The sequence below is a fragment of the Enhydra lutris genome, unplaced genomic scaffold (assembly GCF_002288905.1).
Source record: "Enhydra lutris kenyoni isolate GAN:26980312 unplaced genomic scaffold, ASM228890v2 scaffoldscaffold1, whole genome shotgun sequence".
NCBI classification, from domain to species: Eukaryota; Metazoa; Chordata; class Mammalia; order Carnivora; family Mustelidae; genus Enhydra; species Enhydra lutris.
Window position 1 is genome coordinate 96131647 of NW_019154085.1, and position 13255 is coordinate 96144901.

Below are 13255 nucleotides of genomic sequence, written 5' to 3' on the forward strand. Positions count from 1 at the left end.
TTAAAAAGGAAAAAATTATAAATTTTTAAATTCATTTAAAAATTATAATGAACTTATTACATGTTAATGTTCTACCACTACTTTCCAGAACAAACAAAAATATTAAGGGGGGGGGGTGGCACTGCTTCACATTTTGTAAATCTCTTTAATATATAATTTAAAAAGACATTTGGATTCTCATTATCTGTACCTTCATTCAATCTTTGCAATCCATTGTTCTGACTGAAGTCTATGAAGAAAACTGGCCTCAAATATATAATGTAGTTAGAAAAGGCAGGGCCTTCTCAACCCATGAAGGGGTCTCTGAGAACAGGAGTCCTCAGGCCCCACACCTTAAGAACTGCTGATCTAAGGGCACTCTATCCTGTGCACAACTCAGAGTTGCAGAATAATGGAGCTCTACTGGATTCAGGCAACAGAGGACAAACTTCAAAAATCACAGGAAAGTTCTAAAGTTAAGACATAAATTCTGGAAGGGAAGAAACCAATGGGGGTAAAAGCCCTGAAATTTGTATATAAACTCTGCCCCAAATTTTTGTTATCTATTACACCAGGCACAAACAGCGGAAACTCTACAGTACAGTGACAAAGAAACTAAAAAGAAAAGATTTCAGGGGTGCCTGGGTGGCTCAGTCAGTTAAGCATCCTTGACTCTTGATTTCAGTTCAGGTGTTGATCTCAGGGTCATGGGTTTGGGCCTGAGCCAAGCACTGAGTCCACTTAACAGAAAAAAGAAATACTTAAGTGCTGTCACCAATGAGAGAGAGGAGGTTTAGCGCAGTCAAATGAACTGCCTGCAAAAAAAAAATTACTCTTCGGAGGAACACAAGAGAATCTACATTTCATTCAAAATTCAAGCATATAATTAAGAAATTACTGGATACCCACATGCACAAGACAAACAAAACAAAACTAAACAGGAAAATGTGACCTATACTCAAAAGAATATAGTCAATAAAAACCAACCCCAAGAAGGCCTAGATATAGCAATTGACTTTAAACTAGCTATAATAAATACGCTCAAGGACTAAACTGAAATATTTTCAAAAAGAATTTAATAGAAATGAGGAACCTCAGAGAATTAGAAATTATGTAAATAAAGAACCAAATTATGTAAAGACCTAAAAAGCACAGTAACTAAATTGAGAAATATATCAAATGGGCTTAACAGTAAATCAGAGACAGCAGAAGAAAGAGTAAATGAACTAAAAAATAAACCAAGAGAAATTAAGAGAAAGAGAGGGAAAAAATGAGGACAGCAGAACCTGAGAGACCTATGGAAAAGTATTAAGAGTTCAAATAAAACTTATGTCACAGATAAAGAATAGAGAATGCGGCAGAAAAGTATTTGAAGAAATAATAGCCGAAACGTCCCTAGTTTGGTGAAAAACAAAAATTTATATATCCAATATTAACAAATCTAAGCCAGAAAAATGACAAGTAAATATAGCTAAACCGTAACAGTTAAATGGCTTAAAAAGAAAACTGAAGGAAAAAAGCTTAAAGCCAGCCAATGAGAAAAGCACCAAAATAGAAAAAAATATATGAATGACACCTAACCTGTAATCAGAAACTATTGAGAGAAGAAAAAAATAGGACTACATCTTTAAAGAACTGGAATGAACGAACAAATGAATGAATAAATAATAAGTAAACATCAACCCAGAATTCTTCAGCAAAATTATCCTTCAGAAAAAATGCAAAATAAAGGTATCTTCAAATAAACAAAACAGAATTTGCACACAGCCAAGAATACAGCAATTTCTCAAAAAATTTTAAAAATTATCATACGACCCATCGATTCCACCTCTGGGTATATATCCAAAAGAAATGAAAGCAGAGACATGAACAGATATTTACACAACCACATTCACAGCAGCAGCATTCATAATATAATTCATAATAGCCCAAAAGTAGGTATGTTATTCATATTATTCATAATAGCCAAAAAGTAGAAACAACCCAAGTGTCCACCAACAGATTAACGAATGGATTAACAAAATGTGGTATACACATACAATGGAATATTATTCTATCATAAGAAAAAAATTCTGACACTTTCTACAACATGGCTGAACTTGAAGACATTATGCTTAGTGAAACAAGCCAGATACAAAAGGATAAATACTCTATGATCCCACTTATATGCAATACCTAGACTACTGAAATCCATAGAAACAGAAATAGAATAGTGGTGGGCGCCTGGATGGTTCAGCCGATGACACCTATGAAGAACCTGTGACATCCTTAATGTTGAAGCACTGAACATCTCCTCGCTTACAACTGGAAGAAGGCAAGAATGTCTGCTCTCAACAGCTCTCAAAATGTTACTAAAAGTGCTGGTTAGGGGTGCCTGGCTGGCTCAGTCGGTGTCTCTTGATCTCAGTGTCATGAATTTAAGCCCATGTTTGGTACAGAGTTTACTTAAAGAAACAAACAAAAAAGACCACCCTGATGACACTGTGCATAACTGTGCATAACTGACAGGGGTCACTAGCTGTTTTAGTGGGAAAAAAAAAAAAAAAAAGTCCTGGTTAGTGCAGTAACAATAAGAAATAAAAAGGACAAAAACTGAAAACGAAGTAAAACTGTCCCTATTTGCAGGGAGCATGATTATGAATGTAGAAAATGCAAAGAATTAACAATAAGATCATGATTCTTTAGCCAAGTCTGAAGATACAAAGTCAACATACAATCTATAAACACAGAGAACAAACTAATGGTTGCCAGAGGGAAGGTGGATGAGGGGATGGGCAAAATGGGTGAAGGGGAGACACAGGTTGCCAGATATGGAATAAAAGGCACAGCATAACGAATACAGTCAATGAAGCTGAAATAGGCTGTATGGTGACAGATAAAAACTACACGTGAGCATAGTATAATGTATAAACTCACTGAATCACTATGGTGTACACCTAAAATGAATATAACACTGTGTGTCAACTATACTCAAATAAAAAGAACTTTTTTAAAGTCAACATACAAAATTCTATTGTATGTCTGTGTTCTAGCAATAAACAAATGAAAAACGATACTAAAAAACAATTCCATTACAACCACATACAACATAAATACTTAATAATAAATTTAACAAAAGATATGCCAGACCTCCACCAAAAACTTTAAAGCACTGCTAAGAAAAATTAAAGACTTAAACAAATGGAGAGATGTGGAATTTTCATGACTGTAAGCTTCAAGACTGTCTAAATGTCACTTCTCCCCCAAGTATCCTATAAATTGAACACAAACCAAATCAGTTCCAGTAAAATCATAATCCTTTCTATAGAAACTGAGAACCTCACTCTAAAATTCATAATGGAAACATAAAGGATCTAGAATAGACAAAACAATCTTCGGAAAACAACAAAACCTAAAGACTTTACATTAACCTCAGGACTTAGTATAAAGCTATTTGTTAATTCTCAACTGAGGGCAACTTTGCCTCTCAGAGGACATGTGGTAATGTCTAGATACATTTTTGGTTGTCATCAATGGGGCAGTGTTATTGGCATCTAGTAGTTAGAGGCTAGGGATACTACCAAACAATCTATACTTCATGAGGCAGACCCATAACAATCTGGCCCAAAATTTTAATAATGCCAAGGCTGGGAAACCCTAAACTCCAGTAGTCAAGACAATATGGTACTGACACAGTATAGTCAAACAGATTTAACAAAACAGAATACAGATTCCAGAAGGTAATCCCCTACATCAACTGCCTGAAAAACGTAACTGAGTAAAGTGTTTTCAACAGAGGGTTTTAGAATAGGATACCCATATATAAACAATGAAACGTGATTCCACACTTCAAACCATATACAAATATTAGTTCAAGATGGATCACAGACCTAAAGGCTGAAATGATAAAGCATGTCAAAGAAAACATAAAAAGAATATATTCACGACTTATAATACTACTATCTGAAAAGACTGAAAAGCAGAATACATAAAAGAACTAAAATACTCCTAAAACTCAAACCAATCTAAAACACGGACAAGGGGCGCCTGGGTGGCTCAGTGGTTGAAGCCTCTGCCTTCGGCTCAGGTCACGATCTCAGGGTCCTGGGATCGAGTCCCGCATCGGGCTCTCTGCTCAGCAGGGAGCCTGCCTCCTCCTCTCTCTCTGCCTGCCTCTCTGCCTACTCGTGATCTGTCTGTCAAATAAATTAAAAAAAAAAAAAAAAAAATCTTTAAAACACGGACAAAAAATTTGAATAGACAGTCCACAAAGACAGACAAACAAATGGCTAATAATAAGTACATTAAAAGTGGCCAATATTAATAACAGAAATACAAAATGAAAACTAGAATGAAAAATACATATAATTCCACAAACTACATACCCAATTGAATGACCAAAATTTTTAAGACTGAAAACAAGCAACTGGTGAGAAGGCAGAGCCACCCAAACTCTCATGTATGTATTGCTGGTAGGTATATAAAATGGTATAAAAAGCTTTAGCAGTTCCTTAAAGTTAAACATATACCTATCTTATGATCCAGTAATTTCACTCCTAAGTATTTATCTTAGAGAAATAAAAACATACGTCTCCAAAGGGCTCATACAAGAATGTTCTGCTTTATTCATAGCCAGTATGTCTGTCAACAAGTGAAACAAACTGCAGTATATTCATACAACAGAGTACTACTTTGCAAGAAAAACAGTGATTCTTGCAGGCACAAAGAAGCCAAGCACAAAGAGTATATACTGTATGATGCCATATACATGAAATTCAAGATCCAGGCAAAAGTAATCTACAGTTTAAAAGAAAAAAATGAGAATAGCAGACGCCTGGGGAACATGAGTAAGGAGCACTGGGATTAACTGGAAAGGGTTGCTAGGGACCTTTCTGGGGTGAGAGCAATGTTCAATATCATGAATGAGGAGTGTTGTTACACTGCTATAAACATTTGTCAAAATTAAGCAGTTTTGTGCATTACAATATATGTAAATTTTATTTTAAAAAACTATTTTAAAAAAATCTAGTGGGAGGTGGAGAGTTGATAGAGGTACTACTGAAACAAAAAAATAGCAGAACATTGTTGAAACAGAGTGATGGGCACATGGGGGTTAATCATACTATACTGTCTACAAATGTTTGACATTTTTCATAAAGGGTTTTTTTTTTTAATTCCTCTTAACTCTCCCCCTTCAGTGGAGGAAGAGAATTGGTAATCACTATCCTTCACATCAATTAAAATCTCTTCAGTCACTATCTAAACTTTCTTTTATAATCTCAATAATCCCTGTCCTTTACATTTTCTTTAATCTTATTCATCATAATTAACAGCTCACCTTGCTATCAATCTATTCATGTTTTCCCTAACTGACTTATTTACCACTATCTATAGGGAGAAAAGGGTTGGATAGAGTTAACCTTCCTTTAGCCCTTGCCAGGCAGTATGCTATGTACTCTGAATACATTACCCAATTTATATCCTAAAATTGAATTTAGCATCTAAATTTTAATCTTATTTATTTATTACTTCTCTCCCTCATCAGAATTTGTGTTCAGTGGCAACATGGATCTCATCTTGTTCATTATTTCTTCAGATATGGCACACAGCAGATATTCAATAAATATGATAAATAATATCACAGCTCACAAATACTCAGTTTGGCTCTTTTTGGTGTTGCAAATCATTCCCCATTCCAGTTACAGCTACCTTATTTTGCCCTTAATTTTACTATCATATATCAATTGTTGTTATGTACTTATTTCAAGTGGAATAGAATGATCTATGTTTGCAAACTTACATTTTCTCTTTATTCAAAAATGTAATCATAAAAATATTTTAATAAATCAATTTATATTTCAGCATATCTTTAAATGATTTTTTAATGATGTGTGACTTCTATATGCAGTGCTACTTCTTCTGCTCATATTCATATGAATAAAGAAGAAAATCCTAATGCTTTGATAATCTCAAATTCTGTTAACATCACCATAAAGCTCAAAAAATCCTCGCAAATATTGAGAGTTCCTTACAGAGGGATAAACTGCAGTTAACAATAGATTTATAATAAAAATGATCAATTTTACTTTAAAAAAATTATCTAACAAAACAAAGCATCTACATAAGCCTAAAATCAAATCATTAGTTCCCCTTAGTGCAAAACAGAAAATAAGTTTGTTCTCAGAGTACATTCTTTAGTAATTATTTGGGGCATGGTTTATCTTAGATTAGAATTAAGTATCTTAATTAAGTATCCAGCAATATCTTAGATTAGAATTAAAGTTCTACCTCACTTTTGAATAATTTCTTCATTCTTAAATATCCTCAAAACTTTCATGAAGTTAAAAAAAAAGGGGGGGGAGACAAATACTATTAGTGGTATTGTAAAGTACAAAACTTGAGTGAAATTGCTGCTAATAACAGCAAGTCAGTTAAGACCAAGATTTTTCCTCATTAGTTAAGCAAAATACTCTACCATGAAGTTGGTAATTGCAACGTTCCTCTGACTAAAAAACTTGTAAAAAGATTTTCTAATATTCTAAGGGGGAAAGCAAGAGAGAAACATCAGAAGAAACAAAATCACTCACAAAGAATGACATTATATATATAAAATTTTATTTAAAAACAGTTCACAAATGTCTTACATATATTTTTTGCCAGATTCAAATCCAAGTTCTTCCAGATGCCACTTTATGTTCATAGATCATACATAACTTTAAAAAAACATTTAATTCAAAGGTACCATAAGCAACAAAGGGCTTAAAAATAGGTTTCAAAGTAAATACTTATTTAGAGACACCAGCAAATAGATCTGACCTTTTCAAGTGGCTTTCCCAAAGAGTTTCCAATCAGTTTCCAGTCATTTAAGACTTCTTCAACTTTGGAAATAAACCTAGGAAGGAATAAAAAACAAAAACAAAAAGGCTTTCTGTACATGTAACAGCACATTTTTTTTTTACTATTGTTATAAAATTTCTTTTAAAAAGTATTTTTTATATTTTAACAATTTTATCAGAGAAGGCTCACTAAGGTTAGTATTATTAGTCTAATTTATGGATGTGGAATAAATGTGGGAATAATCTTCTCTAACCCAAAAATTCTTATTTTTTTTTTAATAAACATTTTTTAAGCAAACTCTACCCTTACCATAGGACTCAAACTCACAACCCCAAATCAAGAGTTCTAGGCTCTATCGACTAAGCCAGTCAGGCACCCCAAATTTTGACTTTTTAAAAATCTACTACTTACCTATCAAAGCATTCTGCTTCTTTAAGATATAAATTAAGAATATATCTCTAAAATGAAACAAGATGGGATTGGGAGGGAGAAAAACCCTAAGAGACTCAATCTCACAAAACAAACTGAGGGTTGCTGCGGGGAGGCGGGGTATGGAGAGAATGGTTGGGTTATGGACATTGGGAAGGTATGTGAAATGGTGAGTGCTGTGAAGTGAGTAAGCCTGATGATTCACAGACCTGTACTGCTGGGGCAAATAATATGTTAATAAAAATAATTAATAAAAAAAATCAAACATGGGGCGCCTAGATGACTTAGTCGATTAAGCGTCTGTCTTTGGCTCAGCATGATCCCAGGGTCCTGGGATGGAGTCCCTCCCTCATCAGGCTCCCTGCTCATCGGGGAGCCTGCTTCTCCCTCTCCCTTTGCTGCTCCCCCTGCTTGTGCTCACTCTCTCTGTGTGTCAATTAAATAAATAAATAAAATCTTTAAAAAAGAAAAAAAGAATACATTTCTCTATTAAAATGAATATAAATTTGGAACAGAAGTAAAAACTGACAGACTAAAAGGATACTATTAAAGATAACTATGAAACCCGGATGCCTGGGTGGCTCAGTCGGTTAAGAGTCTGCCTTCAGCTCAGATCATGATCCCATAGTCCGGGATCCAGTCCTGCATCAGGCTCCTTGCTCAACAGGGAGCCTACTTCTCTCTCTGCCTGCTGTTCCCCCTGCTTGTGGGCTCGTTCGCGCATTCTCTCTCTCTCTCTCTCTCTGACAAATAAAAAAAAATCTTAAAAAAAAAAAAGGATAACTATGAAACCAATCATCTTTCCTGACCCTCAAAATAACTAATCTATTTAAATTAACTTCTCTTTTGAAGATACTTAGGAATTGATTTATCTCCCTCTCGCTCAAAAAGTTAACATTCAGAACCTTTGCTCATTAAAATAAACCATGTTTGGGACACCTGGGTGGCCCTTCAGTCTGTCCTTGGCTCAGGTCATGATCCCAGAGTCCTGGGATCTAAACCTGCATTTGAGTCCCTGCTCCCTGGGAAGCCTGCTTCTCCCTCTCCTTCTGCCTGCCCTTTCCCCTGCTTGTTCTCTCTCTTTCTCTGTCTCTCTCGAATACATAAAATAAAAAATAAAAATAATATAAAATAAACCGTGTTTTAAGGGACAGCTGGCAAGAAACTATAGGCAGATTTGTCAGCCATAGGAATAAGGAATAACTGATGGATTTTAAAACGAATCACTATCTAATCTTTAAATCTACTGATGAAGCATATCTCTGAAAAAGAGAATGAATTGTGACTAATGACATGTTCAATAGCAGCAAATTAAAACTGTCAAATCTCAGTAGTACCATTAAAAGACACTTTCAGAAGACTTTTATTACACTAAGAAGGTAACTTCTTATATAAGCATGATGCAATTTAATAGCAAAATTGCTCTCCTAAAACACCTACATCATATTGCTACAGTAGCAGAGTTAATTCTAGTCAAAATATATTCACAGGCATCAGGTTTTTTCCTGCAGTGACATTATTAGTTAATATTTACATCTGTTATAAGTCAGTAATGATAGTAATGATAAATCAGAGTTTTTTTTTTTTTTTAGATTTCATTTATTTATTTGTCAGAGAGAGAGAGAGAGAGAGAGAGAGAGAGTGAGCACAGGCAGACAGAGTGGCAGAGGGAGAAGCAGGCTCCCTGCAGAGCAAGGAGCCCGATGCGGGACTCGATCCCAGGACGCTGGGATCATGACCTGAGCCGAAGGCAGCCGCTTAACCAACTGAGCCACCCAGGCGTCCCTAAATCAGAGTTTTTATGATTTAAATGAAACTTCTAATTAATTCCTCTTTAAAATTAAAGGCAGTATTAATAAATATACTAATTCACTTCTGGGTAGTTCAGTCAAAAGGCAATTACTGGTTATGAAATAAGTCAACATGTTTATCAAAAAAAGTAAATAAAAAATTTTAATGTATCCAAATGTGAGCAAAAATGTGCATGTGAGGGGCCCCTGGGTAGCAGAGTTGGTTAAACTACAGACCCTTGGTTTCGGCTCAGATTGTGATCTCAGTGTCCTGAGATCAAGCCCTATAATAGGCAGCGGGAAGTCTGTTTAAGACTCCGTCTCCCTCTGCCCCACCCCCACGCTCTCTAAAACAAATAAATAAATCTTTTTAAAGATGTGCATGTGAAATGTTCACTGCATTTAAAAGGTAAAAAACCGGAAGCCACCTAACTGTCCAACTGCAACAAGCAGCTGTAAATTAATGGTATATCCACTGAATGGATCACGTTTGAAGGCCATTTGAGGAAATAAGAAAATGCTCATTTCATATATGAAATGAAAAAATGAAAGCTATAGAAGTGTTAATATGTTTTGATACAAAATGTTTACAACGCACATATTAGAAAAAATTTTCTCAAAATATTAATAGTAGCTATCTCATAGTGGTACAATTATAGGTTTCTTAGATTTTTTTCTTTTTTATTCTACTGGGAAGTATAATAATAAAAATCATTTAAAATAATATTGCTTTCACAGTAAAAGGAACATATCAAAATACTTATTTTATGGTTTCTACTGGTACTAGCTAAAAGAGTAAAATTGAAGTCTACTGAAAATATTGAGATTTGACTAGGAAAATTTAATTAACTATCCCTGAAAAATCTCAAGATTATAGTATAGGATCATTTCCTCTGACTCCTCACTCTATATTAAGTTCCTTTGTTATATACCCTTTTAAGACCAGGTGTCTTTCCCTTCTCAGCTCTCATTTCAACTGTAATTAGACTCATTTGTATTGTTACTTGATTCATGTGTCTCTTCCACTAGACTATATGTTAAGAGCAAGAATTGTCTATTTTTATTGACCATACCCCTAGGTCCTGCACTATATTTGACACACGGTCACTCAAAAAATATTTCTGCAAAGGACAAAAGATTAAAAAGAGGGGGTTCCATTCAGTCCTCTCAATAAATTGTATGGCTCCTAACATATTAACAAGAACTTTCATTTACACATTAAACTCAAGGTTTAAGAGACTCCAAAGTCTTAACATTTTCCCATGAGCTATAAAACACTACTTTAGCTCTAGAAAGAGCATAAATGCCAAAAACCAAATTTCCTACTTTGTGGTAGTTCTCATAACTGGGTTAACAATTATTTCCGTATCAGGAGTAAAGGGCTTAATAATGCACTTCAGGATATTTTAAATATTTAGCTAAGAGGGGAAAAAAATGTTTCCATTCCATACTCTTGTTGCTTCCTCACCCCCACTCTCCAAGATTCAGGTTACATTTTTCTATCTACCTTCAAGACATCAAGTTATTGGGTGCCTGAGTGGCTCAGTGGGTTAAGCCTCTGCCTTCAGCTCAGGTCATGATGGCAGGGTCCTGGGTTCGAGCCCCACATTGGGCTCTCTGCTCAGCAGGGAGCCTACTTCCTCCTCCCCACTCCCCTCCCCCGGCCTCTGCTTGCCTCTCTGCCTACTTGTGATCTGTCAAATAAATAAATAAAACATTAAAAAAAAAAGACATCAAGTTATCATTTCAAATTCAACAGGTCTAAAACTGCGTTGTTCTCACTTTGACACTTTATCTTCATTCTTTCAGGCAAGAAATTCCAGTTGCATGTTTCTTTCTACTCCAACATTTCATCAAGTGTATCTATCTAAAACTCTTCTTTGAAATGTCTTACAATCCTCCTTCCTATCCTCTTTCTCTCCAGTCTCCAAATCACCGACCTAACTACTGATCAAAGTAAGTCACTTGGCTTCTTTTTACCTAATCTCCTGAAACAACTCTCATCCTATCACTTTGCCACTCTAAAATCAAGGGTCTCTCACTATTGTTATTTGATGTTTTTTCTCTAAGTGTGGTCTCCCAAGCAGCAACATCAGCCTCACTTCAGAACCTGCTAAGAAATGCACATTTCTCAGTCCACATCAGGCATGATCAGAAACTATGATTCTGATGCACACTAAAGTTTGAGAATCCCTGGTCTTAAAGCACGGAGTCTAGAGATTCCTTTACTCAGCTTTGGAAGCTGTCTGTGATCTGTCCCATTTTATTAATTCTATGTATTTACTTCAATAGATAGACTTCACTCCAGTAAAGAGACATCGTCATGAAGTCCCAAAGGCTCATTTTCACCCATCTCTCTGAGCATGTTAATACCTTCTCATGTCTAAGAATCACTTCCCACTTTCAAGGCCCAGCTCATTTCGTATCTTTTCTACGAAAGTATCTCCCTTCATTGTAATCTACAATATCATCCTTCTTCAAAGTACTATTTTTATAGTTAATACCAGTTTGCTTAAAACTTAACCATATGCTGTTTTGTTTAACACATGGATCAAAGGTTTTGTTTTATTCTTTTTTTCCATTAGTTTAACTGTGGATACAGAGTTATATCTGCTCAATAAAGCCTTGCCAGTAGGGTTATGTCTTACTGACTTGTCTTTTTTTTGCAGGATACCACGAGTCAAATTGTTATGCCAGCGAAGAATTTTTTTTTTTTTTTTTTTTTAAGTAGGCTTCACACCCTACTCCAGCATGGAGCCAACACAGGGCTTGAACTCATGACCCTGAGATTAACACCTGAGCTGAGATCAAGAGTTGGCTGCTTAACCAATTTAAATCACCCAGGCGCCCCTCCAGTAGGGATCTTTTATAATTTCCCGTCATGTAATGACATAACATGCACAAATTTCCTCTCCCAACCAGAAAGATTATAAAATATTCCAACAAGCTAATTACTGACCTCCACACCCAGAACGGTCTCTGTGACACGGACCAGAAAACTTCTCAATCTAAGCAACCACTCCTTCACAAAGGTGGCTTTCAACTAATTTCAGTGATACAACAATTTCACTCAGCTGTTCTGTGAGGTATGATAGTCACAGGAAGACTGGGCACATTAGCCAATGAAATGTAACAACCTGAATCAAAGAATTCCAAAACCATCTGTAGCCTATCTTAAAAGGTTATTCTAAAGGACAGAATGGAGATGGTGGGAGTATGGCAGATGGACAACTACCAGTACTCTAAATGCCCCCTCCAAAAACGGGTATAACAATGCACACGAGAGGAAAAAAACTGCCAAGTTTACTGCTTATGATAAAATGAGTTAAACGGAAATGAAACCAGGAACGGAAGTGGTAGCTACGGAAATTGTTTCTGCTGATGGAAACAGCCAAGGTCTGAGGGAAGTGGTCTCAGAGTAAACAAAACTTTTTCTGAGAGCTGCGTCCCAAGGGTTTGGCTGACAGGGGCGGGCCGGGGCTTGTCAGACGCGAGACGCGGAAGAGGCTTGCAGCACACTGGGGGAAGGAGAAGACGGAGAGCCGGGGGTTCGCCGGTCTTTTTTCTCAGAAGCTGCAACACATGTGGTCTACGTTGGAGAAGCTGAAGGGGGACGCAGAGGCCCAGAGTACCGATAACCAATGCTACGACTCACTCACCTTTCCCATTCCGAGGCAGTAGTGAAGTCAGTGATCTCAAATACCTCGGACTCGGGCTAAAGGTAAAGGAAAGGGAGGGAAAAAAAAAAAGAGAGAGAGAGAGAGATTGAACGCCCGGGCGCTGACACGGAGGAACGAACTTACAGACAGGGATAGGTGGGGAGGAATCAACTCACCTCACTGTCCGCCGCCATCTTGAGGAGCGCCGGCAAAGGCGCTAAGGCTGCCGGGAAGAAGAGCAGGAGGAGGAGGAAAGGAGGATAAGGAGGGCGGGGAGCGAACGGGGGCGGGGCCTGGGGGGGCAGATCCGCCCCCGGAGGCACATCCCCCTAGTAGTGAGTCCTGCCTGTAAAAGTCCTCAAAGGCTGAAATCATTGATTAATTTTTTTTTCTTTTTTAAAGATTTTATTTATTTATTTGACAGAGAGAGATCACAAGTAGACAGAGAGGCAGGCAGAGAGAGAGAGAGAGGGAAGTAGGCTCAGAGAGAGAGAGAGAGAGAGAGAGAGAGAAGCAGGCTCCCTGCTGAGCAGAGAGCCCAATGCGGGACTCGATTCCAGGACCCTGAGATCATGACCTGAG

At 36.7% G+C, this 13255-nt stretch overlaps 1 protein-coding gene across 2 annotated transcripts in view; it reads right to left on the reverse strand.

Annotated features, from left to right (window-relative positions):
- LOC111161039 (RAB3 GTPase activating protein catalytic subunit 1) overlaps nucleotides 1-12902 on the reverse strand; it is a 114686-nt gene extending 101784 nt beyond the window's left edge. For both annotated transcript variants that reach the window (XM_022524613.1, XM_022524531.1), the window contains exons 1-3: nucleotides 12850-12902; nucleotides 12674-12729; nucleotides 6775-6850 (exon numbers count right to left, since the gene is read on the reverse strand). In XM_022524613.1, the coding sequence (XP_022380321.1) occupies nucleotides 6775-6850; nucleotides 12674-12729; nucleotides 12850-12867 (150 nt within the window). In that variant the 5' untranslated portion in view covers nucleotides 12868-12902. The remainder of the gene's footprint in view (nucleotides 1-6774; nucleotides 6851-12673; nucleotides 12730-12849) is intronic.
- Nucleotides 12903-13255: the final 353 nt, after the last annotated feature.